At 40.3% G+C, this 26,122-nt stretch overlaps 4 protein-coding genes across 8 annotated transcripts in view; 1 reads left to right on the plus strand and 3 right to left on the minus strand.

Moving 5' to 3' along the window:
• LOC144074194 (long-chain-fatty-acid--CoA ligase ACSBG2-like) overlaps positions 1 to 5,062 on the minus strand; it is a 21,733-nt gene extending 16,671 nt beyond the window's left edge. Inside the window, exon 1 of one of the 3 annotated variants that reach the window (XM_077600456.1) lies at positions 5,053 to 5,062. In XM_077600456.1, coding sequence (XP_077456582.1) covers positions 5,053 to 5,054 — 2 coding nt within the window. In that variant the 5' untranslated portion in view covers positions 5,055 to 5,062. Of the gene's footprint in view, positions 1 to 1,240; positions 1,321 to 5,052 lie in introns of those variants that run through there. The other 2 variants (XM_077600454.1, XM_077600455.1) reach the window with 2 other exon arrangements.
• Positions 5,008 to 7,899, minus strand: LOC144074197 (putative HIT-like protein Synpcc7942_1390). Its single transcript, XM_077600462.1, has 5 exons — positions 6,922 to 7,899; positions 6,623 to 6,772; positions 6,450 to 6,554; positions 5,270 to 5,342; positions 5,008 to 5,206 (listed from the first exon to the last, which is right to left on the minus strand). The coding sequence occupies exons 1-5, from the start codon at positions 7,024 to 7,026 to the stop codon at positions 5,115 to 5,117; spliced, it is 525 nt and encodes a 174-aa protein (XP_077456588.1). The 5' UTR covers positions 7,027 to 7,899; the 3' UTR covers positions 5,008 to 5,114.
• On the plus strand, positions 6,702 to 10,991 carry mrps30 (mitochondrial ribosomal protein S30). Its single transcript, XM_077600457.1, has 5 exons — positions 6,702 to 8,119; positions 8,193 to 8,338; positions 8,406 to 8,511; positions 8,581 to 8,757; positions 10,640 to 10,991. Exons 1-5 carry the CDS (start codon positions 7,513 to 7,515, stop codon positions 10,969 to 10,971), a joined length of 1,368 nt encoding a protein of 455 aa, XP_077456583.1. The 5' UTR covers positions 6,702 to 7,512; the 3' UTR covers positions 10,972 to 10,991.
• Positions 10,992 to 12,423: 1,432 nt separating this feature from the next.
• LOC144074196 (mucosa-associated lymphoid tissue lymphoma translocation protein 1-like) lies at positions 12,424 to 23,020 on the minus strand. Of its 3 annotated transcripts, XM_077600459.1 has the most exons (9): positions 22,687 to 23,020; positions 20,144 to 20,310; positions 19,957 to 20,078; positions 16,835 to 17,158; positions 15,165 to 15,261; positions 15,045 to 15,092; positions 13,945 to 13,968; positions 12,687 to 12,732; positions 12,424 to 12,620 (listed from the first exon to the last, which is right to left on the minus strand). In XM_077600459.1, the coding sequence occupies exons 1-9, from the start codon at positions 22,833 to 22,835 to the stop codon at positions 12,554 to 12,556; spliced, it is 1,044 nt and encodes a 347-aa protein (XP_077456585.1). In that variant the 5' UTR covers positions 22,836 to 23,020; the 3' UTR covers positions 12,424 to 12,553. The 3 variants fall into 3 exon arrangements, with proteins under 3 accessions (XP_077456585.1, XP_077456586.1, XP_077456587.1); XM_077600460.1 differs by lacking the exon at positions 13,945 to 13,968 and having other exon boundaries at positions 22,687 to 23,019; XM_077600461.1 differs by lacking the exons at positions 12,424 to 12,620; positions 12,687 to 12,732; positions 13,945 to 13,968 and adding an exon at positions 13,996 to 14,124 and having other exon boundaries at positions 22,687 to 23,019.
• Between the last annotated feature and the right edge of the window lie 3,102 nt (positions 23,021 to 26,122).

Below are 26,122 nucleotides of genomic sequence, written 5' to 3' on the forward strand. Positions count from 1 at the left end.
AAGATAAAGCGGTTCAGAAAATGAGATGAGATGAGAAATAACTACTAAACATACACTGTGAATTTCCATACATGTAACTGGGCTGGCAGTAAGTGCGTTATCAAGTAAACATAAAAAAAGCATTGGGAGAAATACATACTAAGTGCATGAAAGTAATAATCAAAAAATAAATGTGGAAAAATCATTCATTCATTCATTTTCTGACCTGCTTATCCTCAGTAGGGTCGCGAGGGATCCTGGAGCCTATCCCAGCTAACTTGGGCCAGAGGCGGGGGACACCCTGAATCAGTGGGCAGCCAATCACAGGGCACGAGGAGATGGACAACACACTCATGCCTGGGGGCAATTTAGAGTGTCCAATCAGCCTACCATGCATGTTTTTGGAATGTGTGAGGAAACCGGAGTACTTGGAGGAAACCCACGCAGGCTCGGGGAGAACATGCAAACTCCACACAGGTGGACCGACCTGGATTTGAACTCAGGACCCCAGAGCTGTGAGGCCGACGCGCTAATCACTCAAGTTGCCGGGCTGCCTAATGTAGAAAATTAAATAGTAAAATACAACTAATAGTTAGGATTTATTGGAATTTGAATCACAAAAATACTTTTTTAAAAAAAAAGAAAATTATTTATAATGAATTTCAAAGAAAAATAATGGGAAAAAATATTTTTAATAAAAAAATATAAAGGGGTGATTAATTAAGAAATTCCTCCTTTATGTTTTAATTGTTTTATCTATTAATGTATTACTTTTAATATTTTATCTTAGGATTTTATAAATTTTGGCTCTATTCATTTAAATTTAATTTTATATAGAATTTTAGCAATACTATTTTTATGTATATATATGTATTTCTCAAAGCCTCATGTAAATTTGTTAAATAAAAAAGAGGCATTAACAACAACAGAAAAATGTTTTCATTATTTTAAATTTGGAATTTAAAAAAAAAAAAAAATTCAAAGAAAAAAATCCCAATTTATTTATTACTCTTTGTTTATTTTATTTCATAAAAAACAAACTTTAAAAAAATATATATATATATATTATTTTTGTTTTTTTAATGGGGAAACAAATTCACTGATTTCTGTAGTCTTCAAAAAAGCCGACTGATGAATGAGGTAATAAATCCAAATGAGGTAGTGTTTACAAATATTTGCATTAGTGCTGGAAAACAATCAAACACTTATACTATACTTGCATATTAATCCAAATGGAAAATGTATCAATGAGCCATCTTACCTCCAGCAGGAAGGCCCTGAAAGTCCTGAAGAAGGTCAGTTTGCTTCATGAGGAAGAGGAGGGTCGTCAGCCAATAGAAAACCGGTGTCCGGGATGTGCCGTCAGCTGGCCCCGCCCGGTCACGGCGCCCTGTTAAAAAGATCTAGGTCGCAACTCGCCAAGGTGACAAAGACCCGCCAGCAGATTTGTTTATGTTCACCGGCTGACTGATGTTGATACTACTGACATGATGTTTGCACTTCATTTGACCTTTACCCTATTTTTTAATGTTTCATTCATTTGCTTTATTTACTTTGATTTCTTCTCATTTTAATCAATTTAGCTTTATTTTGATTTTCTTTCATCCATTTCAACACCACTTTATTTTGTCAGGCTCATGGGGTCCTAGCTGAGTAGCCAAGGTGAACCACACCGTAAACTGGTCACCAGTCAGTCGTAGTGCACACAGAGAGACAATCATTCTCGCTCACAATCGCACCACCACTAACTGGGAATTAAACCCAAGCTGCCCACACTGAAGTCATACACCATCATTGACCCTTTTTAATTTCCTATTACTATTGTTTATGTCATGATATAGTACACGTGTCAAAGTGGCAGCCCGGGGGCCAAATCTGGCCCGCCGCATCATTTTGTGTGGTCCGGGAAAGTAAATCATGAGTGCCGACTTTCTGTTTTAGGATCAAATTAAAATGAAGAATATAGATGTATAGTAAATGTCCTGATTTTCCCCCTTTTAAATCAATAATTGTACATTTTTAATCAATTTTTCTGTTTTTAGTTCAAAAATCATTTTGTAAAATCTAAAAATATATTTTAAAAAAAGCTACAATAACCATTGTTTTAGATCTATAAAAAACTGGATATTCAGGGCTTTTAATCCAGTTCTTTTAATCAATTTATTAGAAAAAAATCTAAATATTATATCTAAAATAGTCCGGCCCACGTGAAATCAAGTTAACGTTAAAGCGGCCCGCGAACCAACCCGAGTCTGACAGCCTTGATATAGTATATTCCTTCAGTGCTGTTAACTAATTGACTGCCAGTGGACGCACAAAATGCCCAGTTTATTTGAAGTGGGAGGGTCTTTCAGTGAACGCACCAAAATTGTATTTACCAAATTTTCTCAAAAATAAGCCATATTTGTAACCAATGTTCCCTCTAAGCTGCGCGCGTGCGCAATTGCGCACTACTCTCGTCTTCTCTGCGCAGCAACAATCATATGGCGCGCAGTAAATAAAATCCTTTTTTTTTTCCCCTTTTCCCCTTGATGGCGCCGTTTAAGCTGCAGCCAGTGGCAGTAGCTGTCCACTTATGTTTTTCGTGTTTTACATCATGTTTGACATGAAAAATTAGAGGGAACATTGACATGCACCTGCTTGTGGCAGGTGTGATACTGGTGTGCCCATAGCGAGCAATGATGATGTCGTGACCGGATGATTCGCCTAAAGACGTTTTGCCGACGGACGTTTGACAGACGGACAGGTCGCCGAATGAATGTTCGTTCAAACAGCGTTTAATGATTAAATACAAATACTAGTATTTGTATTTAATCATTAAACGCTGTTTTCAGCTGGATTTGACCGAATTTGAGAGCATTTTGAGCCGTTTGGCGAATGGACGTATGTGGACGTTTTTTTGGCCTCCATCGCGACATTTTACCGAGGAATTCACTTCCCTGGGCTCGGTTCTAATGTCCAAAGAGCTCCAGTATTTGTATTTAATCATTAAACGCTGTTTTCGGCTGGATTTGACCGAATTTGAGAGCATTTTGAGTCGTTTGGCGAATGGACGTATATAGACGTTTTTTTGCCTCCATCGCGACATTTTACCGAGGAATTCACTTCCCTGGGCTCGGTTCTAATGTCCAAAGACCTCCAGTATTTGTATTTAATCATTAAACGCTGTTTTCGGCTGCATTTGACCGAATTTGAGAGCATTTTGAGCCGTTTGGCGAATGGACATATATAGACGTTTTTTTGCCTCCATCGCGACATTTTACCGAGGAATTCACTTCCCTGGGCTCGGTTCTAATGTCCAAAGACCTCCAGTATTTGTATTTAATCATTAAACGCTGTTTTCGGCTGCATTTGACCGAATTTGAGAGCATTTTGAGCCGTTTGGCGAATGGACGTATATAGACGTTTTTTTGCCTCCATCGCGACATTTTACCGAGGAATTCACTTCCCTGGGCTCGGTTCTAATGTCCAAAGAGCTCCAGCATTTGTATTTAATCATTAAATGCTGTTTTAGGATGGATTTGATCCGATTGCTGTCATTTTACGGCTCGGTTCTGCTACATCTGCCCGCCCAAGAGTGCTTATTCCCGGGCTGCCATGCCCGCCCAAGAGTGCTTATTCCCGGGCTGCCATGCCCGCCCAAGAGTGCTTATTCCCGGGCTGCCATTGATGGTAGACTAACATTGATTTTTACTCTAATTTGGACAACGCCGGCGGCGGGCCGGATTAAAAATTCTAACGGGCCATATATGGCCCGCGGGCCGAGGTTGAAAAACTTGTACACACACGATCCGGGGGCGGGGCGAGCGCGCGAATCCTGTTTCGGCGAAACCTCCGTTCGGCCGAACGTTCATTCGGCTGAACGTTCGGCGGAACGTCCATTCGGCGACCTGCCCATCTGTCAAACGTCCGCCGGCGAAACGTCTTTAGGCGAATCATCCGAGTACCGATGATGTCGCTCACACTGGTACTCAGTGCGCTCAGGGAGGTTGTCTTTCTGCCCAGACCAACGAAAAATTAGAGGGAACAATTCATACCTGTCAACCTCTGCCGATAAGGGGAATCATAATCATTTATAAGGGCAGTTATCGGCAGAGGTTGACAGGTATGGAACATTGTTTGTAACTAAAAAAATTATGACTGAATCCAGGGTACGGCTTATATGCGCACAAGACTTGCTTGACTCTCTTTCACCATGAGATGTCGGTAAAGTAACATTTACTATTTGTTGGTTATTTTGCAGTCAGAAAACAACCATTACTGGATGATTTACTAACTTCCTTATAATATTGACCCTAATAATGTGCTTTTGATTCATACAGTATCTCAGAAATACCACGTGTGATGATTTTTCTTGAGATTTTCTTTTTAAAGCAACACATTTGTACTCCCTATTAAAACCATGAATATGGAGGCGAAAATTGTGAATCAGGGGGCGGCTTATATGCGAGAAATTGTAAAATTTGACAATTTTAAAGCAATTTTAAGGGTGCGAGTTATACGCAGGGGCGGCTTATATGCGAGTAAATATGGTACTTCACAACAGAGGAAAATATGACGCCACAGGATTGGACCAATCACATCCTCAATGGGACTTTTTGCTCCAATGTGCATTTTCAGCAAAAACATTTAGTGCAATCAAAGAGTAAATAACATGTATCATAATAATAATAATAATAACTTGTGGCAGCTCTTGTCGTGTTGGGAAAGTTATTCCGTGTGGGTTACTCGGGTTTCCTCCCACATCCCAAAAACATGCAGTGCGATTGGCTGATGTCCCCAAATCCGAGTGTAACCCGCCTGGTGCTCATAGTTCAACTCAGTGACACACAGTAACCTTATCCATGAGCGAATCACACCACATATGACCCAACGTAAGATTGTGTGCCAATCATTGTCAAGGACGCTCATTCCTGCCAACTCCATTACAGGACAGTCACGTCAGTAAACAAGTCCCCCCCCCCAAAAAAAAAATGTAAGAAACAACACTGTATTCATATTTGAACTGGAAAAATAAAACACGTTCACTCCTTTTTTACATTTATTTAACAAACATGAGGAGGAAAAACATACATTGCGCTTTGTCAACTTGTGGTAGTAACATTTGTACAATATGCACGCATTAATGAATGGATTCAACCTGGGGGCCATGTCATCTGTCTGCCTCCCAACACGTGGAGGTGAAGGTGGTAAACGGACTGTGCGCCATGTTTGCCATCGTTGATGACTGCGGACAACATGATGGCTCTTAAACGCTATGAACACAATTTAAGTAAAATAAGCCACTCACCCACTCGATAGCCTTCTGTAAGTGCTTCCTGCTTAGCCACATTCTTGGCCACTACCAGTAAATGCCCTAGGACCTGCGCAGAGCAGAAGAAATTACTATATTTCTTTGTTGTTGTTTTTTTCATTTGTTATAGGAGCGCACTGATGTACGATATAATATGGACAGCCAAAACGACAGAAAATCTTCTCTGACATTTTACGCATCTATATGTTCACTAAAACGAGCTGTTTCTACAATGTATATTTTGGCCAGAAGAAGACAACCAATTTGTGCTGACTTACGACTGCATTGATGGGATCGACATGCAATAGTAGTACCATTAATTAGCCACTAGATGTCCGTATCTCCACTCAATAGGTAGCCAACACTACATGAGTAATGCATGCAAGACATTCGGAAAATAACACAACATAATACCAACATGATTCATTCTAACCTCATCTCGTCTCATTTTCTGGTCTGCTCTATTCTCACTAGGGTCGCGGGGGGTGCTGAAACCTATCCCAGCTGACTTCGGGCCAGAGGCGGGGGACATCTTGAATTGGTGGCCAGCCAATCGCAGAGCACGAGGAGACGAACGACCATTCACGCTCACAGTCATACCTAGGGGCAATTTAAAGTGTCCAATCAGCCTACCATGCATGCCTTTGGAATGTGGGAGGAAACCGGACTACCCGGAGAAAGCCCACACAGGCCCAGGGAGAACATGCAAACTCCACACAGGTGGACCAACCTGGATTTGAACCCAGGTGAGGCACTGTGAGGCCGACGCACTAACCACTCAGCCGCCGGGCCGCCCGATTCCTCCTTATATTGATCAATTTAATACAAATAAATTTACACTAAGTCAATATACAGCAGTCTTAAAAGCCAAAACCACTCAAAAGTTTTAGTAAATAAATATCTTAACATTTGCGCAAAACAAATCTACGGTGCTGCTTCTGTTTACACTGGATATTTTATGGTAGATTTGCAGCAAGTGAGCCTGTTAATTTAAAATTAAAGTGAGTTGGCAAAACTGTCTAACTGTTGTATAGGTTTTCACCAAATAATAAAAATGCACTGAATTATATTGTTTCATGAATATTTTTTATATAAAATGGTTCATATATTATGGTTATTTTTCTTCTTCTTTTTTATAAATCACATACTAGATAAGAGTATTAAGCCAACATCTCACCTCGGCATCCTCATCTTTGGCTTCACTTATTCTGGGAATGGGCTTTTTGGGAATAACCAGGAAATGAACAGGCGCCTGAGGGCTAATGTCCCTGAAAACCAAACACTGAGGGAGGGGACAAAGTAACTTAACTATAGCCAATTTGAATCATTTATGATTAAACACAGAATTACCCTTTCATCCTCGTAAATTATATCTGCAGGGAGACTTTTGTCAATCACTTTGGAGAAGATAGTGGCAGGTGGGCGGCCATGTTTCTTACTGGCATCCTCTGCTAGTCGTACTTCGTCACTTCCGGTACATAGCTGCCGCTGAGCAAATGGCTGTAACATAAACATAGAAGAAACAGTAGGATAGAAACACGCACTCGTTCATTTTTCACAACAACACACCCATAAAGGTGACTGATCTATAGTGCTTGACCATGTTTTAAAAAATCTGGATAAACTATGAAGTGAAAGGTAGAGACTACCTGGACTCCAGAAACGAGATGTAAACGACCAAGCTGGGCCACCGATCGTCTTCGTATTAAACACGTTCGTAGAAAATGACTATAAAACATGGCTGATAAAGCCATTATCTTCGTTACTTCAAAAAACAGCGGTGTCGACACCTAAAACCTCTACTTGGGAAAGTGTGTGGCTGATTAGTACTCCTACGTGTTGCCTTCAGGAATCCTTGTAAATATGATAACTACTCTACCAAGCACTAAGCGTCAACAGAAACGATAGTCTGCGCTTTTAGGGGTAAATAAAAAATGTTAATATTAATATTTTAATATATTTTGCCCGAAAAGAATCCTAGTTTGTCAAATTCTAATGTGCACAAAAGTGTAAATATACGACATTAAAGATAAATTAAATCAAGCAATTCTGGCATTGTACTACAAGATCATACCGGAGTGAGTCAATATCACCAAATGTTAATGTATAGCATTAATTTCTAATATTAACATTACTTAAAGTAATTTGAGAAAATTTGCTCAATTTTATCGGACGTAAAAATGTATTGAACCTTTGGGGGCGCTATCGAGCAGTGACTGTATCAAAGAAGAAGTAACAACATGGCGGCCCGCGCAAGGCTGCCCTTTCGCTTCCCACAAAACCTGCTTACAAACCACAAGCTTGCCCACACCGAGGCGGCAGCAGCGGTGACCAGAGAAGCCGTATATCCCCCCATTAAACCCTCTCTCACGGCTAAAAGCAAATCGGCTCGGGTACGTCAGGTAGAAGAATATGTCAAACAGATCAAGGCGTCCCCGGTGCAGGAGAAACTCCGGCTCCTCACTCGCATGCAGCGAAAAAAGTACATCATCTACCCGCAGACGTTTTCGCGCAACGCGGACAAATGGTACCAGCACTTCACCAAGACCGCCTACATCCCCGGCTTGCCCGAGCAACTTGACCCGGCACGAGCCGCCACAAACGCCGCTGGAGAGCAGGAGAAGGGCTCCGCTTCATCTGACCTCGGCATTGGGGACGATGCGTTCGAGGAGATCCGTTGCTTAGTGACTTGCGTTATTCTACAAGAACACAGCCACCTGATAAAACGAAAGCCGTTCTTGTACAGGCAACAGGAACTAAACGAGGGTCCCTTCCTGAGGACCCTAATCAAATCGTTGACATACTACTTGGTCAAATACAACCCCATGCTCCAGTACTCCAGCTTGGGTAGGCTCTCTACCTACTGTCCGTGAACGTGACATTTCCTTGTGCCTACCTTTTTGTTTGTTGTTGGTGTCAGACATAAGTCCTCAGGTGGGCTTTTACTGGAGAAGAGGAGAGAGAATCATCCCGAGGGGCCACAGGAAGCGGCACCTAGAGCCCACCAGGTTCCAAATAGATGATCAGCCACTATGTCAGCTTCGAGTAATGCAACAGCTGCCTCAGGTTTGACCCCCCCCCCCATTAGAATGTCATTATTGTAGAACTCAACTCACCCCGCACCTTTTCCTAGGTGGTCCCGATGGAGGCGTCCCACGGTGCTGAGGTTCCAGACCTTTCGTATGCTCCCAGCTTGTTGCCGCTGTTCAAGCGGCAGTACACAAACAACATATTCACAGGTGACCTCTTGCTTCTCTCCCGACCTTCTCGCCAGTGGTCACATTCACGAGCGGTTCACCGTCCAACAGGCAGCAAACTCCCGGATCCAGCGCGCTTCGGTCACACGCAGTTCCATCTAGTGCCCGACCGCTACCACAGGGATCGCATGGCTAGGCGTAAGCAGTCGGACCAGGTGGAGGTGTTCCTCCGGGCCAACGCCATCGCCAGCCTTTTTGCGTGGACCGCCGCACAAGCCTCCTATCAAGGTTGCACACATACACTACATTTCTCATCTCATTTTCTGAACCGCTTTATCCTCATTAGGGTCGTGGGGGGTGCTGGAGCCTATCCCAGCTGACTTTGGGCCAGAGGCAGGGGGACACCCTGAATTGTTGGCCAGCCAATCGCAGGGCACAAGGAGACAAACAATTCACGCTCATACTCATACCTATGGGCAATTTAGAGTGTCCAATCAGCATGCCATGCATGTCATTGGACTGTGGAAGGAAACCAGAGTACCCAGAGAAAACCCACGCAAACAATGTGGTTAAACAACATTTCCTAAAAATGGATGCATTTTCAAAATAAATGTCTATTTTTTTTACATTTTAAAAAAAGGATTGAAAAATAATTTTATAATTTATTCAAAATATTTTTCAACATTTAAGATAATCCTTTTTTAAAAACTGAGTAATGTTTAAAGGATTGACATTTTGTTTAAATGCTTAACTGACATTTATCCATTTATAAAATATTTTCTCTTATTTTTTCTTTTCTTATTTTCTCTTAATTACTGTAAATGCATTTATTAATTTTCCATACCGCTTATCCTCACAAGGGGCTCCAGGCGGGGGGGACACCCAGCCAGCCAATCGGAGGGCACAAGGAGACGGAAAACCATTCACACTCAGTCATACCTAGGGCCAATTTAGTGTCCAACCAGCCTATCTCGCATGTTTTAGGGATGTGGAAGGAAACTGGAGTTATTTTAACCATTTTAAACAATTAAATCTCTTGATGTCTGAATTTACATTCAACATATCTACATCAAAAAGTGTCAGGGAAATACGTAAAACATGAAAATACATCCATCTTCTGCACCGGTTATCCTCCCAAAGGACGCGGTGGGTGCTGCAGCCAATCCCAACCAACCACAGGCAGTAGGTCGGGGACACGTTTAATTGGTTGAAAGGGACAACCACTCACATTCACACTTCCAGCAAGTGGGAATCGAACCCATGCTGCCTGCACCAAAGACATGCGGAAGAACCACTGCACCGGTGGATAGAACATGAACATAAAACAATTCAAAATATAAACAAAATAATTAAAAACAAACCTTAAAACTGCTAAATTGTACATTAAATAACATAAAATACTATTTCAATATTTTATTTCAAATTATTTTTTAAAATAATTTAAAAAATTAAATCAGCAGAAATTCAACAAAATGAAATACGAGAAAATATAGAGAATTATTGAAAAGAAATTGTGAAATTGACAAAATACAAAAAAATTACCTAGGATTCCATCTTCGATCTTAATGTCCATATTTAAAAAAAAGAAAGTATTTAGCTTGTTTTTGGTTTCAAGCAGATGCTAATTATTTTGAAACAGTTCAACTACTGTTGTAATTTTCAAAGATTTGTATTTAACTAATTAATTACAAAACGTCTTTCAAGATCAAGTGCCACAAAATATAGTATTTTTTGTCCACACGAACACAGAACTTACAGAGACTACATTCCCATCTTTCATAATAAAAAATAGGTTATTTCTATTTTTTTATTATTTACTCGTGAGCAGTTGATCATCAACGACATCGGTTGTACGTATTTGGTACTCAATGAGTTAGTAATAACAACTATGGTGAGAATTTTTTTAGATTTTTTTTAAATAATATTTTTTAATTAAAAATGTTATATATTTGCCAAAGATTGCATATTTTCAATAAAGGAAAAGGTGTTTTTAGTCAGAGTTGTCGTTGTGGGCTTTCATAAAAGTGATGCCGACTAGATTATTAGATTGCAGAGTAGATTTTACCTCATTTGACTGGAAGTGGTAGTTTGAAGTCCATCGCTGTCAATGGCGTCTATTAGAAGAATGTTTAAATTTCACTTTATACCTATTTGCTTTGTTTCCTTTCAGGTTTTTGGAACCACGAGGACGTGAACCAAGGCTTCGTGTCCCAGGCGGTGATCACCGATGGTCGCTTCTTCTCATTCTTCTGCTACCAGCTGAACACGCTGGCGCTGTGCGCACGCACTGACATCGACAACCCCCGCAAGAACCTCCTGTGGGGCACCGAGAGCGTATGCCTCTATGACGGAGTGGACGAGGACCGCGTGCTCGGCCTCAATGATGACACCATCCGCCTTCTGGTGCGCTTCCTTCTCCAGCGACCCCCGGAGGACCCCCCTGTCCCAGAGTTCGGGGAGGGATTCGAAGACCTTGTTGAAAGAGGGGAAAATCCACAATAAATTAAAGTGCTTTGCATGCATTTATGTATGGTGGTTGTTTTTTTTAAGAATACATTTTCATATAACACAGTAAATTACTAATGGAAGGGTCCAGATTAATGGGGTAGGGTTATTGGGTTAAATAATAGTTATTGATTTATGTATGCATGGAGTACTACTAATGGGAGCAATTTGGACACGGTGCCAAATGTACAGTAATACCTTGTTTATCGCTTTTGATAGGGTCCAAGACCTGCGATGAAGGGTCAGTGTTTTTATGGTGGCTAAAATTATTTGGACTTTCAAAACCCTCTCTTCAATTATTTAGTAACTCCTGAAGGTAGATACTGCCTTCTAGTAGCCATAATCTCCAATTAGAACTTGCCTTTTTTCCCCCATTTCATGTTAGTAGGTAGTACCACTATACGTATAAGTCAGTTGTTTTTTTCATTTTAGCAAAGACCAATAACACAGTCGTTTGTATGCATATTTCCTGGATCCGACAATGTACTAAACCAGCGGGCCACAAGCGTTTTCTTACCGTGGACCGGCGCATGGGGATATGTCCCAAACATAATAGAAATAATTTATTATTATTATAACTTTCCTCAATGGCCCGGTGGAGCGAGTGGTTAGCAAGTCGGCTGCACAGCTCTGGTGTCCTGGGTTCAAATCCAGGTCACGTCCACCTGTGTGGAGTTTGCATGTTCTCCCTGGGCCTACGTGGGTTTCCTCCGGGTACTCCGATTTCCTCCCACATTCCAAAAACATGCATAATAGGCTGATTGGACACTCTAAATTGCCCCAAGTGTGCATGGTTGTCCGTCTCCTCGTGCCCTGCGATCGGCTGGCCACCGATTCAGGGTGTCCCCCGCCTCTGACCCGGAGACAGCTGGGATTGGCTCCAGCACCCCCCTTGACCCTAATGAGGATAAAGCAGTTCAGAAAATGAGATGAGAAAGAAGAGATGAGTGTGCATGTTTCAGTTTAGAAGGAACTTTCAAATATGGAGTTGTTTTCTAAGGCTAGCTAGTCTTGGCAATCAAACTGTTTTAACACTCAGGTGCTTGAAAATAATTGCAGGATCTGCAGAAGGTCCCCCCCCCCCATGTGGATTTCCTGTGTGTGGCTCCAGTTTTTACCTAGGTCTACAATGTCTTCTGTGTCTGCTTGCTACTGCAACCAAGGGAATTTCCCAAATACGGGATGAAATCCATTTCTCATCTAATCTAATCTAATGGTACCAGGCCCGACGAAGGACAGCGCAGGAATGGTATCAGCAATCTTGAGATTGCACCCAAAGTCAAAAAGTCAGTCTTGGGACATGCGTAGCTCGTAATTGCAAAAGGATGACCGTGAAAAAGTTTTGATTTCTCCCCTTCTCAAAATTTGGCAGCCATCCAGTATATTAACAGGGCATTCCAACTGTTCTGATAACAAAAGGGTACTCCCCAGAGAAAACCCACGCAGGTCTGAAGGAGAACATGCAGTAAGGTTTATTTAGATTTTGATAAACTTATTTACAAATACAGACGATTACATTTGATGATGACAATTAGTTTCTATGTTCTATGTTTTATTTATGTTTACATAGATTTTCTTTTCAGGACTTGCTTGGCGTGGCCTCAGAGCTCTCGCTCTCTTCATGTACGTTGCGCTCTACCAGCAGCCTAAGCACAGTTAGAAAGGCAAAATCAACATCCACCCACTCAAAGCCACTGGTCAAAACTACTCACGTTGCGGCCGAAGCGCGGCTCGATGGCTCCGTTTGGATCCCCGAGGCTGACGAGTGCAAGGTCGCCATGGGGACAAATACAGACATGTAATCAAAAGATGGAGCACCAATATCAAATGATGCATTTTTTTATTATACTAAATGACACTTTTTTTCATAGTTGGCTGGAGCTATGAATTGCAGTCGACTGCTACTTAGGTTTTTTCCACCCACCCTGGCAACTGTTATTGTGTTGTTTATTTATGATATAGTTATCTGAAGAAAAAAATAATGTTACACTAAAACAGGGGTCGGGAACCTTTTTGACAGAGAGAGCCTTAAACAATTCAAATTTTCAAATGTTATTCATTGAGAGCCATACTTAGAATTTAAAAGAAAACATACATGAAATCATTTCACCACTTTTAAAGTACAAAAACTCTCTGAATTCTTTTGACAACATTTTTACAGTTGCTAATCAAAGAGGCTCAATGTGAGTATGCATGAAAAAGTGTAATGCGTTCGGGACTCAGCTCTCTCACCAGCGATTTCCATATTTTACATCACAGGTTGACAGGAAGCCATATGCACCCATCAAAAGAGCCACATGTGCCTCTTTTGATGGGTGCATGTTCCCTACCCTTGCACTAAAAGATGCCTATTAATTATTCCTCTCTTTTTCAATGGAATTGAATACTTTTGGCATCTCATTTCATCTCATTTTCTGAATTGCTTTATCCTCTTTAGGTTCGTGGGGGGTGCTGGAGCCGCTCCCAGCTGACTCCGGGCCAGAGGCGGGGGACACCCTGAATTGGTAGCCAACCAATCGCAGGGCACAAGGAGACAAACAACCATTCACGCTCCCACACATGCCTAGGGGCAATTTAGAGTGTCCAATCAGACTACCATGCATGTTTTTGGAATGTGGGAGGAAACTGGAGTACCCGGAGAAAACCCACGCAGGCCCGGAGAGAACATGCAAACTCCACACAGGTGGACGTGACCTGGATTTGAACCCAGGACCCCAGAGTTGTGAGGCCGATGCGCTAACCACTCGCTCCACCGGACCGCCTACTTTTGGCGTTTATCAATAATTATTGTATTTTTATAGGAATATTATAAACTAAATTACATAAAAGTATGAGTAGTATAAAAATGAATAGAAACCAAAATACACTGTTGCAAAGGTATTCTGTATAAGAGGAAATCAGGGGAACCTTAAAACACAAATGGCAGCACATAACCTCACATTTACAGTAGTGTTCCCTCGATAGAAATACCTCCTCCAATGGCCAAAATCTCATCTAGGAATGACAACAAAACACAATGAAGACAATTAATGTAAATGGTCGTGTTTCAGTGGCTGTGATGATTACATTCAATGGCAGGGAATTAGTTCAAGACGTATACAGGATGCAACCTTGTGTTAGATTAGTGTAGTCGCAGGTTAATCACCATATCTGTGACCAAATGTTAGGAAGCTAATGTCAAGATCAGTTTTATTTTATCTGATGGAAATTGTCACCTCTCCCTCCAAAGTTTATGAAATCAAGCCAACATTCATATAAAAAATGTCCTAAGAAGGCCACAGACACCGGAGAAGAAAAAACTTTGAAGGCGCAAGAGTGCCCAAATTCAGTCAATAAATGTGTCATCAAATATTTCTCTTTCAGTATTAATTTTCAACATTTATATACTAAAACAAAAATTAACGTTTAGTTACCTACTTAACTTATTCATATTAAATTCACTTAATACAGGTGGTTATGGAATGGATTAACCAGGAAAATAGTGGTAATACTGTATATGAAAATCTCATTTTCTGAACTGCTTTATCCTCACTACGGTTGCGGGGGGGGGGGGGGGGGGGGGGGGGGGCTGGAGCCTATCCCAGTTGACTTCGGGCCAGAGTGGGGGGACACCCTGAATTGAGGGCCAGCCAATCGCAGGGCACAAGGAGACAAACAACCATTCACACTCACACTTGTACCTAGGGGCAATTTAGAGTGTCCAATCAGCATGCCATGCATGTCTTTGGAATGTGCGAGGAAACTGGAGTACTCGGAGAAAACCCACGCAGGCCCATGGAGAACATGCAAACTCCACACAGGTGTCCCGACCTGGATTTGAACCTAGGTCCCCCACTGTGAGGCCGATGCGCTAACCACTCAGCCACCGGGCCGCCCATTTGAAAATCACGACGATTAGAAATCAAAATGAATTGAAATAAATATTGAAATATTTTGACACGAAAATAAATATTAGCATTTAATGACAGATCGAACGATGGTGGTGGCACTCCTGCATCTCTGTAGCAAGTCTCCTTTGAAGAATAAGCATGCAGCTAATGTATCTGATTGAGATTTCCCCGGTACTTTACCTTCAGAACACTCCAAGGCTCCAGATAAGCTGACCAGCGTCTTTGGAGCTTTCAGGCGAAAAACACAATAGAGCATTTCAACGTTGTTCTAATTTTGCAGTTTTGGTGCTCGTGACATACCGATGGCAACTTCCACCTCTTCTGTCCACGTCTTCTGGCCCCCGCTAGTGATTTGGCAGCAATAGCTGCCCTGATGTTTCTGCGTGGCATTGGCGATCTAAAGCAAAATCACAAAGGAAGTGACAATTACGACTACTCTTGACACAGTGTAGAATTTACCCCCTTTCTCCCAAATTAAATGAACTCCCACCTCAAGAACGTTCACTTCAATGTTTGAGTTATTTTTAGTGTGCTTTCGTAAGCAGTAATAAGAAGAATTGCAAAAACAGCTAAAATAAATAAATAAATAACTTGCCCATTTCCACCTCTTTTTTTTCTACCAGCGGCTACAGTAATCCCTCGATTATTACGACTTCACTTATCGCGGATTCACTACTGTGCAGTTTTTTTCTGCTATAATTATTTTTTTTTAAATAATAATTTAAGTTCATAAAAATGTAAAATCTGCTGAAACTCCCAAGCGGAAGCCACTTTTGCTACTAGGACTGAGCACTGAAGAAAAAAATATGTATACAGACGCTCCCCTACTTACGAACATTCGAATTACGAACAACGGTACATACGAACATGTCTGCAAATTGCGTTTATGTCGAAAAATTTTCGTAAGTTCGATTTTGTATTGCGCGCCTTTTTCCGAGTAGTGCTTCTTTCCGCCGCTAATACCGACGCCTGGCGCTGTGAGAGCTCAGCTCACCCAGCATCTACCTTCCTCTGTCCAGTTCGTTGCAGTGCGGAAGTGCGTGAACGTATCTCCAGTGCGCAAAGAACCTTTTTCATTTTTATCATTAAATATCTTGTGCAACCATTATTCAATATGGTTGGTGAAAAGCGATAGGCTTCTATCGAGGGAGGTGCAAGGAAGAGGCAAGCCATTTCATTTGAAATGAGTAGCAATAATAACAAAGCTTGATGCGCGTGACAAAGTGGTGAGCGTTGCACGGGAATACAACTTGAATCGTTCGACCGTCAGTACCATTTATAAACATAAAGATCAAGCAGCAGGACCCAAATATTGAACATTGCACAAAGTTTGCAAATCAATTGAATGATGCCGTACAGTGCTACCGCATCATTTATGATGAAAAAAAGAAAACTGCAATCGTCATTAGATAGCTTCTTTCGGCCAGTTTCTAGTAAATCTCTCTCTCTCTCTCTAATGCATGTATACAGTACTGTATGTATTCTCTCCATTTTATTAAATGTTTTTTTTCAGTACAAACCAATGCGTGTTACTTATACAAGCCTTAAACATACAAATGCACTTATATAAACCTTCAATATACTTATATAGGCCTTAAACATAAATTATAATACAAAATATAGCACTGAGAAACTTACGAACAAATTCAACTTATGAACAATCGCTCGGAACCTAACTCGTTCGTAAGTAGAGGAGCGACTGTATATATTTTTTTAAGTTCATAAAAATGTGAAAATCCACACTGAAACTTGTAATCGGAGGCCACTCTTGCTACTAAGACTCAGCACTGAAGCCATTTTTTTTCTTTTTTGAATAAGGGATACCCTACTTTGCGGTTTTTCGATTATTGCGGCCATGTCTGGTCTACATTAACCGCAATATTTGAGGGATTACTGTACTTGCAAAATGGTGGTTTTCTAAATTGACAGAAATCATTCAAATGAAGTGGTCACGCAGTAGCTCAGCTCACAGTGAGTTTCCTCCTGGTGGCGTCGAGGATGAGCTCCCCATCACAATGCCACTGATAGCGAGGTATAGGGCACCCAGCCGCCCCGCACTCCAACACTAGGGTGGCGCCGGTGAGCAGCCACTGCGGGCGTGGCTGAATAGCCACCTTGAGATGGCCATCCAAAGATTGACACCCATGGGATGGGGGCGGTGCTTCCAGAACATCCACTTGAGCCCAGCGGCTGAAGCGAAAAAAGTCACCGCAATCCACTCTGCAGATATAGAAGCCGCTGTCCTTGGTGGGCACGCCATCAATGGCCAAGTTGGGGGTCGAGCCGTTTGATAACTGCAGACAGTGGTCAGATTTTATTAAAGCATTCAATTCAATTCAATACTAGAAAAACAATGCTCAGCATTATGCTTGCAAAATACCATTTTTTATCTCAGGAGCAAATGTAGAAAATACAGTCGTACCACTACTCACAAATGCCTCAAATAAGACATTTTCAGATTATGAAACACTTTGATATGCAAATGAGTGTTCCAATATGCAAAAAAAAAAGATCCAAGTTACGAAAAAAATGCCAAAATGTCAATACATTTTCTGTATCCATAATTTTATTTTGAAGTTGTTGCGGTAGGGTTGCTTCATGCTTGACACTGCCCACGGGAGCTTCAAAAGAACAACTTTCTTTTGAAAGCCGGTTTTTCATTTAAAAATATTGGTGCAAATGAAATGAAGAAGTGAGCCGTTATCCATGGAGGAAAAACAGAAGATAAGAAAGTGGCATGCGGTTGACGGATATCACAAGGCAATACAGGCCCACTTACTAGCATCGCTACGCTATTGAAGCAGAAAGAAGCATTAAAAGTGACAGCTCCTTGGCATGGCATCTCAGTGATTTAAAAAAAAGAGGTTGTCACCAATGTTCCCTCTAATTTTTTGTTTGTCTGGGCAGAAAGACAACCTCCCTGAGCACACTGAGTACCGGTGTGAGCAACATCATCATTGCTCGCTATGGGCACACACCAGTATCACACCTGCCATAAGCAGGTGTATGTCTACTACACATAAATGATTTAGTAATAATAAAATGTAATGATTAATATCTATGAATGGGCGGCCCGGCAGATGAGTGGTTCGCGCGTCGGCCCCACAGCTGGAAAAAAAATGGATTTTATTTTGTGCGCTCCATATGATTTGCTGTGTGCAGAGAAGACAAGAGTAGTGCGCAATTGCGCACGCGCACATCTTAGAGGGAACATTGGTCGTCACTGAACGACAAGCTGGAGGAAGAAATTGCAGCGAATACAGTGTTGATAATTTCGGAAAAAGAAGCGCCATAGCTTAAAAAGAAGCAGTTAATAAAACGGGTGAAAAATTAAATGGAAATAAATGTAAAACACAAAAAAACATTACAAAAAGATAAGTTCTATTTAATGTTGTTTTGAATTCATAATTTGAAGTTGTTTATATGTGTATTTGCGCCTGTGTGCTTTGTCTGTTGTCCAACATTAACTTCTCCCTTGCAATTATGCACCTGCGTGAAAATAAAATTGTTTTGCATGTTTGTATTTCATTTGAATAAATTAATAGATAATGTTCTTATCATTTTCCCTCATTTTTATGTATTTCTCAAATCTTTCCAAGAAAATTGGGACACTAATCAATTTTAAAGCGTTTAGTTGGTAGTTTTTTTTTAACATGGGAGTAAGAGAATTTACATATAAAGTACTGCTCTACTTACAAAAATCCAGGGTACGAAACAAGTTCTGGAAGCAATTAATTTTGTAAGTAGAGGTATCACTATCACTCATACAGCACATACGAAAATGTTAATATAACAACATTTTAATTCTAGCTAAATATTTTAATGGGTTAAATTCATTTCTCTACAATCTCTATAATATACTTTGTATTTTCAGAGGTTACATAGATCCATACAAAAAAAAATAACATCAAAATCTCTCCAAACATACATATTCAAATAGATTAAATGTCTATCTTAATATTTACTTTATCTATTTATTTATTCATTTACTCATTTAGGAGGAGGATGTGCCCTTTTGAGGACATTCAGAGCTTTCCAATGATACCAAATTTCTTTCGCAGTACAGTGGTACCTCGAGATATGAGCTTAATTCGTTCCGGGACTGAGCTCGTATGTCGATTTACTCGTAACTCAAACGAACGTTTCCCATAGGAATTATCTAAAAACTAATTAATTTGTTCCAACCATTTGAAAAAAAAAACACCAAAAAAAGGATTTTGGATTGGAAAAACATTTGTATTTGTTCTAATTCGCCATCTATTATCAAAGTAACAAATAACTAGTGGTTTAATAGTACTAAAATGTGTTTAATAGTATTAAAATTAGACAGATTTCGCGGAGGGGAGAGAGTGACATTCTAATTCTTAATTCTATTTTTTTTTTTTTTAATTATACCTTTCTTCTCACCGGTTGGCTCTATTTGCCCCGCCTCCACCCTGACTTTCAGATGCAACCTATCGAGGGTCGTTTGCTTTTGTCTTCCCTTCAAAATATTCCGAAAATGATTCACACAAATGTTCTCACAATAGAATAACGCACGACCACTTGCCAACGAGAAGTACTATATACTCCTCTCGTATTAGCGATCGCTCCGCCATTCGCACTGACTAACGGGAAAAAAACACTGAAAAAATACAACGCTCCGCCCAGTGCTCGTAGAGACATACACGAGGGAGTTGCGACCAGAAAGACAGTGCCCATGATGTTCTTATGAGCAGCCTCTCGTGTCCGCTGTATGCTTGTATATCAAAATGTGTCTCCTATCTCTAGATAAATATTTGCCCAAAATTTTACTCGTATCTCAAATTGCTCGTATGTCGAGCTATTACTGTATTTCAATTATTTCAAATAGGTTGGGGAATTTCAAATTAAATGTGATTGGACAACATTTTTTTCCCCTGGTAGTCAGGAGGATGTGACTACGACTACAGCAGAAATGAAGAAAATGCTCTCTTCTTTTGAGTGATTTTGAAAGGACCCCGAAAAGGTTTGCACAAGATGTCTTTTGCAGTTTAATAACATTTGGCTGAGTCATTTCAGGAACATATTGAAAATTAGGCAGGAAAGATCATAATTTTTCCAAAGAGCTCACCTCCTCCTTTCCCTTGAACCACTGATAGCGCAGTGGCGATCGGCCGACGGCGAGGCAGCTGAGGCGCAGGTTGTGGCCACAGAGCAGTGACACCGACTCCGGTTGAACGACGATCTGCAAATCTGGACAACGGTATCCGTCACAGCCAGTCTACCGTTCACTGATAGGCTTGTTTTTCCCTGCGTACCTGGTGGCCAGAGGCAGCTCAGTGCCTTGTCGTTGCCCAATGTGCGCAGGAAATCCAGGAGGTAGGCGTGGGTGCAGCCTCGCTCTCCCATGAGCCTTAGTAGCAATCGACTCGGGCTGCCATTGGGCTGCAAGATCTTCAGAGAGCATCTCTCTATGTCGTCCGGACTGGGGAGATGGACTTGCTTTTAACAAACACTTAGAGATGCCAATATACTGCCATTCACAGCAAAAGACACAAAGTCCATTTTAATTGGAATGACTAGCATTAAGTGATCAAGTTTGACTGCCACAAACGGTGATAGAAGTTCAATCCATTTCCACTGGGGTAGTGATCTTTTGAAAGCATGTACAGTAATCCCTTGATTATTGTGGTTAATGTAGACCAGACATGGCCACGATAAACGAAAAACCGCAAAGTAGGGTCACCCCTATTAAAAAACATATATATATATATATATATATATATATATATACAGTAATACCTCGACATACGAGTGCCCCGACATACGAGCAATTTGAGATCCGAGTAAAATTTATAGCAAATATTTATCTTGAGATACGAGACACATTTTGATATACGAGCATACAGCGGATGCGAGAGGCTGCTCATAAGAACATCATGGGCACTGTCTTTCTGGTCGCAACTTCCTCGTGTAATGTCTCTATGAGCACTGGGCGGAGCGTTGCATTTTTTCAGTGTTTTTTTCCCGTTAGTCAGTGTGAATGGCGGAGCTTGTTCGCTAATAAGAGAGGAGTACTTCCTGGGCAAGCTGGCAAGTGGTCGTGCGTTATCCTATTGTGAGGACATTTGTGTGCATCATTTTGGGAATATTTTGAAGGGAAGACAAAAGCGAATTAATTTGTTTTTAATTCATTTCAATGGGAAACGTTCATTTGAGTTACGATTAGATCGACATACGAGCTCAGTGCCAGACCGCATTAAGCTCGTATCTCGATGTACCACTGTACATATTTATAATATATATAACAATTAATCGATTAATGGTATATGTGGCACGGGTTGCAATCACAATTAAATAATAGTAACAAACAATGATATATAGACCAGTTAAATTGAGACATTTTTAAGTAAAAACAAAGCCAAAATGAATGACTAGTTCCTTCAAAAATAATATTGTATTATACGTAACTGTATTGTTCTAAGTCCATAAAACATATTTATTGTTAAATCAAAGTTTTGAGTATGACCCCAAAAAATCCCAGTACAATAATCAGGCAAAATCATCTTAAATTCAAATTTAATAAGTGCTGCTTGTTGCCATTTTTCGCCGTAAGAAAAGTGCTAAGTATATAAATTGTCAATTTTTCATCAGGGGCCCCAGGAAGGTTACCTTCTTTTGAAATTATAATTTTAAATTGTTAAATTGTGTGTTTAAGTGCTTGTGTTCGTATGTTTTGTCAGTTGCCAAATGTTTGCCTCTTCCTCTCTCAGCTACGCAATCGCCCTTCAACATTCCAAAAATGCTTTTGCATGTGATTGCTATTCACTTTAATGGCTGATTTAATAATTTTCTTATCTTTTTATTCTGTTTTTGGTGTGTTTCTCACATTGATTACAAAAGCACTAACTCTACTACTTTGATCATTTTTAAAGGTTTAGTTGGTAGTATTGGGGGACCTTATGGCTTTATCTTTAAAATGTGTCTCTACTTCAAATTTCACTTTATGAAACCCCTTCTGTAACCAATTAATTTTGGAAGGAGAGGTACTATTTTTTAGAAAATGCTAAATACAAGTGAAAACAACAAAATCCAAAATTTAAAAAAAATGACAAATATTTTCTTTTAAATGATAATTTTTTTAAGGTAATTTGGAACATTTGTTCAAAGTTAAAGGTTTTGTCACAATATGAAAAAATAAAAAAACTGAATGAACTCATCATATCTCACTTTGTTTTGAATTTCCACCCACAATTAAAAAAAAATCATTTTTATTATAATGTTCCCACCATGTCACAAAACAAAACATTAATTTAGATAGGCTTATTCTACTTCATAATTCTGTTCTACCTAACTTTGCAATTTCATGTTCCAATACGTTTCATTTGTTTGCATTTAACATTTTATGTGACATTAAGAGTATTGAAAGAGGTCTAGAAATACAATGTATAATTAATGCTTAGTTTCTGATTCTCATTTTTAATTGTTTTCTTTTTTTTTTTAAGTTTCTCTCAAACGCTTGAAAAATTATTTGTTAAATGTAAACAAAGACATCAGGGGATTAAAATTATTTTTGATGAATTAAGAACAAGTTATTCTCGATTTGTAATCTTTTAAAAATCAGATTTGCATCATATTCCTTGACCAATTATTCTCAATGTATACTTAGAATAGCATCACAGTAAATACCGTGATTAATAAGCAAAATAATCCGAGTGCCCAGCTGTCAAAACAAGATTTTTGCAACCTACTTAAGAGTATTTTTTGCCACTTTTAGAACCCGTGTCAAACCAGTATTGCACCAGTCCATAAAAATGTGTAAAGAAAGTATTTTAGCCAGGAAGGGTTTGTTTTGACGTACTTGACTCTGAAGCGCCGGTCCGCGTCGACTATCTCGCCGAGTCTTCGCCATCCCTTGCCGGGGGTTTTGTCCAACACGTCGCATAGCTTCACCAACGCCGGATCCTTCACCGAACCGAGTTTATCGGAGCGCTCCAAAGATTCCGCCATGACTTCAAGTGACAAACTAGTCAGCTCATGGAAAAAGCTCTTACAAATCAAGAAACTAACGAGTGAATTTAGTGAAAAGCGACAGGTGGTTCATTTCCGGGAGTTTCCCAGACGAAGATCGTCTGAATTGCGAAGATGATTACTCCGCAAGTGAATGAGCACGCCGGGCGTCAAATGCCGATTTTCCAAGTGCAAATCCGGCACTGTCATTTAAATTCATTCATTCATTTTCTGAACCACTTAATCCTCACAAGAGTCACGGGGTGCTGAAGCCTTTTGCAAATCTAATAATGCAAAATAACTTAAAAAAATATGTTGAGTTGCAAAATGAACGTTAGACTTTCTGATGTGCAAAAATTAACTAATATTACTTTTTGGCTCAAAAATTATTTTAATTCCTACCTCCTTGCTCCAAAACCTAAAAGTTGTCAGAATATGAATTTTGCAAACTTAGACCTTAAGGACTTATGTAGAGCTACAATATGCAAAAGCAAGAGGGGGGATAAGAAAAAAAATGGAACTTGTAATTTAGAAATATAAGTTGTTTATCACCTGCTCAATAGTTTAGCATAAGGTATAAAAGCTTAAATCTGCTCAAATTTCAAATTTTCTGTCAGGCGGTCCATGCTAATTTTGCACCCTTGGCGGACAACCCTCGAGCGAACCCCACCACGTACCGTATTTTCTCGCATATTGACCGCCTCCGCGCATAAGCCGTAACCTTAAAACCGTTGAATTTTATGATTTCTCTCGTAAAAGATTCACAATTTTCACCTCCATATTCAGGGAGTACAAATGTATTACTTTGAAGGGAAAATCTTGAGAAACTTGGTATTTCTGGATTATATATATGATGAATCGAAAGGATCGTCTGCTGGATTGCACATTCCGAAAGGGTGTTGCCTGCATGTAGACAAATTCAAAAAGGAAGTCAACCAGGAGCAGTACAACCAGGAAGTGTGTCCGTAGCGGTCTAGTTTTCCCCAAGTCTCTGGGTGCAATAATAGCATGAGATACACATTACGCAGGTATAGAGGCTGATATTTTAACGATCGACTGGAAGAACTTCGATCAGCCTTCGATCAACTATTGGGATGTGCTGACGTGGTAAACACTACCAACACATGTATCAAGACTACTCGCGTCTGGCCAGTCAGAGCACGTTTAACTACGGTAAGATGGCGGCGCCCTGAGCGAGCAATGGCAGGCACAAGCAAGTGAATTTTTCACGTTTTCTGCAAGATATGGTTTAACCCTTTTCTCTATTTTGAAATAAATGACCGTATCACCCGCGTTTCGTCTTTGTCACCTTGCAGTTTCGCGGATGTCATCTAATTTGTGCGCATATAAGCCATAACCTTGATTCAGTCGTCATTTTTTTAGTTACAAATACGGTGTACAGACGCTCCCCTACTTACGAACGAGTTAGGTTCCGAGCGATTGTTCATAAGTTGAATTTGTTTGTAAATTGAGTCAGTGCTATATTTTGTATTGTAATTTATGTTAAAGGCCTATATAAGTATATTGAAGGTTTATATAAGTGCATTTGTATGTTTAAGGCTTGTATAAGTAACACGCATTGGTTTGTACTGAAAAAAACATTTAATAAAATGGAGAGAATATGTACAGTACTGTATAGAGAGAGAGATTTATGTATTAGAAACTGGCCGAAAGAAGCGATCCAACGACGATTGCACAGTTTTCTTCTTTTTGTCATCATAAATGATGCGGTAGCACTGTATGGCATCATTCAATTGATTTGCAAACTTTGTGCAACGTTCAATATTTGGGTCCTGCTGCTCGATCTTTCTGTTTATAAATGGTACTGACGGTCGAACGATTCAAGTTGTATGCCCGTGAAACGCTCACCACTCTCACGCGCATCAAGCTTCGTTATTGCCACTCGTTTCAAATGAAATGGCTTGCCTCTTCCTTGCAACTCCCTCAATAGAAGCCTTTCGCTTTTTACCAACCATATTCAATAATGGATGCACGAGATATTTAATGATACAAATGAAAAAGGTTCTTTGCGCACTGGAGATACGTTCACGCACTTCCGCATTGCAACGAAGAGGGTAGATGCTGGGTGAGCTGAGCCCTCACAGCGCCAGGCGTATTAGCGGTGGAAAGAAGCACTACTCGGAAAAAAAATACAAAATCGAACTTACGAACATTTTTCGACAAACGCAATTTGCAGACATGTTCGTATGTACCGTTGTTCGTAAGTCGCATGTTCGTAAGTAGGGGAGCGTCTGTATATGGGAGAAAATACGGTACACAACACACCCAACTTACAAACTCAAGAATATATTATATTTAGAAACTGCGATGAGCCGGAGGATCCGATCAGCTGTCCTTTATGACATGGCGGTCGGTCGTGGACCCAAATTAAGGCCCTTACTGGTGCCGACTGCAGCTCAATAAACATCAGAAGGATCTGCAGGAAAATGGTTTCAAAACCAATAAACTAATTTAAAGCCCTGATCTTCTTTAACGACACAAAACTGCCCGTCATCTTGGCAAGGGAGCATCAAACATGGAACATTAAGGAGGCGGAAAAAAGTTTAATTCTCAGATGAGGAAAATCTTCAACCTTGACGGTTCAAATGGCTCCAAACTTCACTGTCATGACTAGGAGATTCCACCTGAGATGTTTTCTACCAGATATAGCGGGCATTCCTCATGATTGAGGGCCTTCGTTTGTGTGGTAACACCTGGGTCATTTTTATCAGGACAGCGCTGCAGTTCAAAATGCTCGGTTGACCAAGGACTTCTTCAGGTAAAATAACATAACTCATTTTGAATCCTGCATGTTCCCCTGATTTAAATCACATAAGGAACATTTGAGGATGTATGCCAAGGAAAGTGTATAAAAATGGCCATCACTTCCAGACAGTTGATGCCCTTTGCTAAGCCCTTTGCTAAGCCGTGGCTGCAGGATTTCATTCCAACCAAACAAGACGATATATTTTCAACAATTTGGTGTCTTACAAGTGTTATCAGTTGATTGCAGCCCATTGCTGATTTTTTTTTGCAGAAACCTGAATGATTAAATTGTTTGTGCTGGATCGGTTGGAATGAAAACCACAACCCACAGGGGCCCTTGAGGACCAGTTTGGAGACCCCTGGCTTACAGCATTTTAAAAGGTGGAGGGTTGTTTCATCTCATAAAGCTGGCTGCCAAAATAAAGTCCCTGTTCTCCAGTAGAAAATACATTTTAAGGGGGATTCAATTGGCATTTTTGGAAAGACAAGTGGTATTTAACATGGATACGACAACCATGAAG

The sequence above is a fragment of the Stigmatopora argus genome, chromosome 5 (assembly GCF_051989625.1).
Source record: "Stigmatopora argus isolate UIUO_Sarg chromosome 5, RoL_Sarg_1.0, whole genome shotgun sequence".
Taxonomy (NCBI): domain Eukaryota; kingdom Metazoa; phylum Chordata; class Actinopteri; order Syngnathiformes; family Syngnathidae; genus Stigmatopora; species Stigmatopora argus.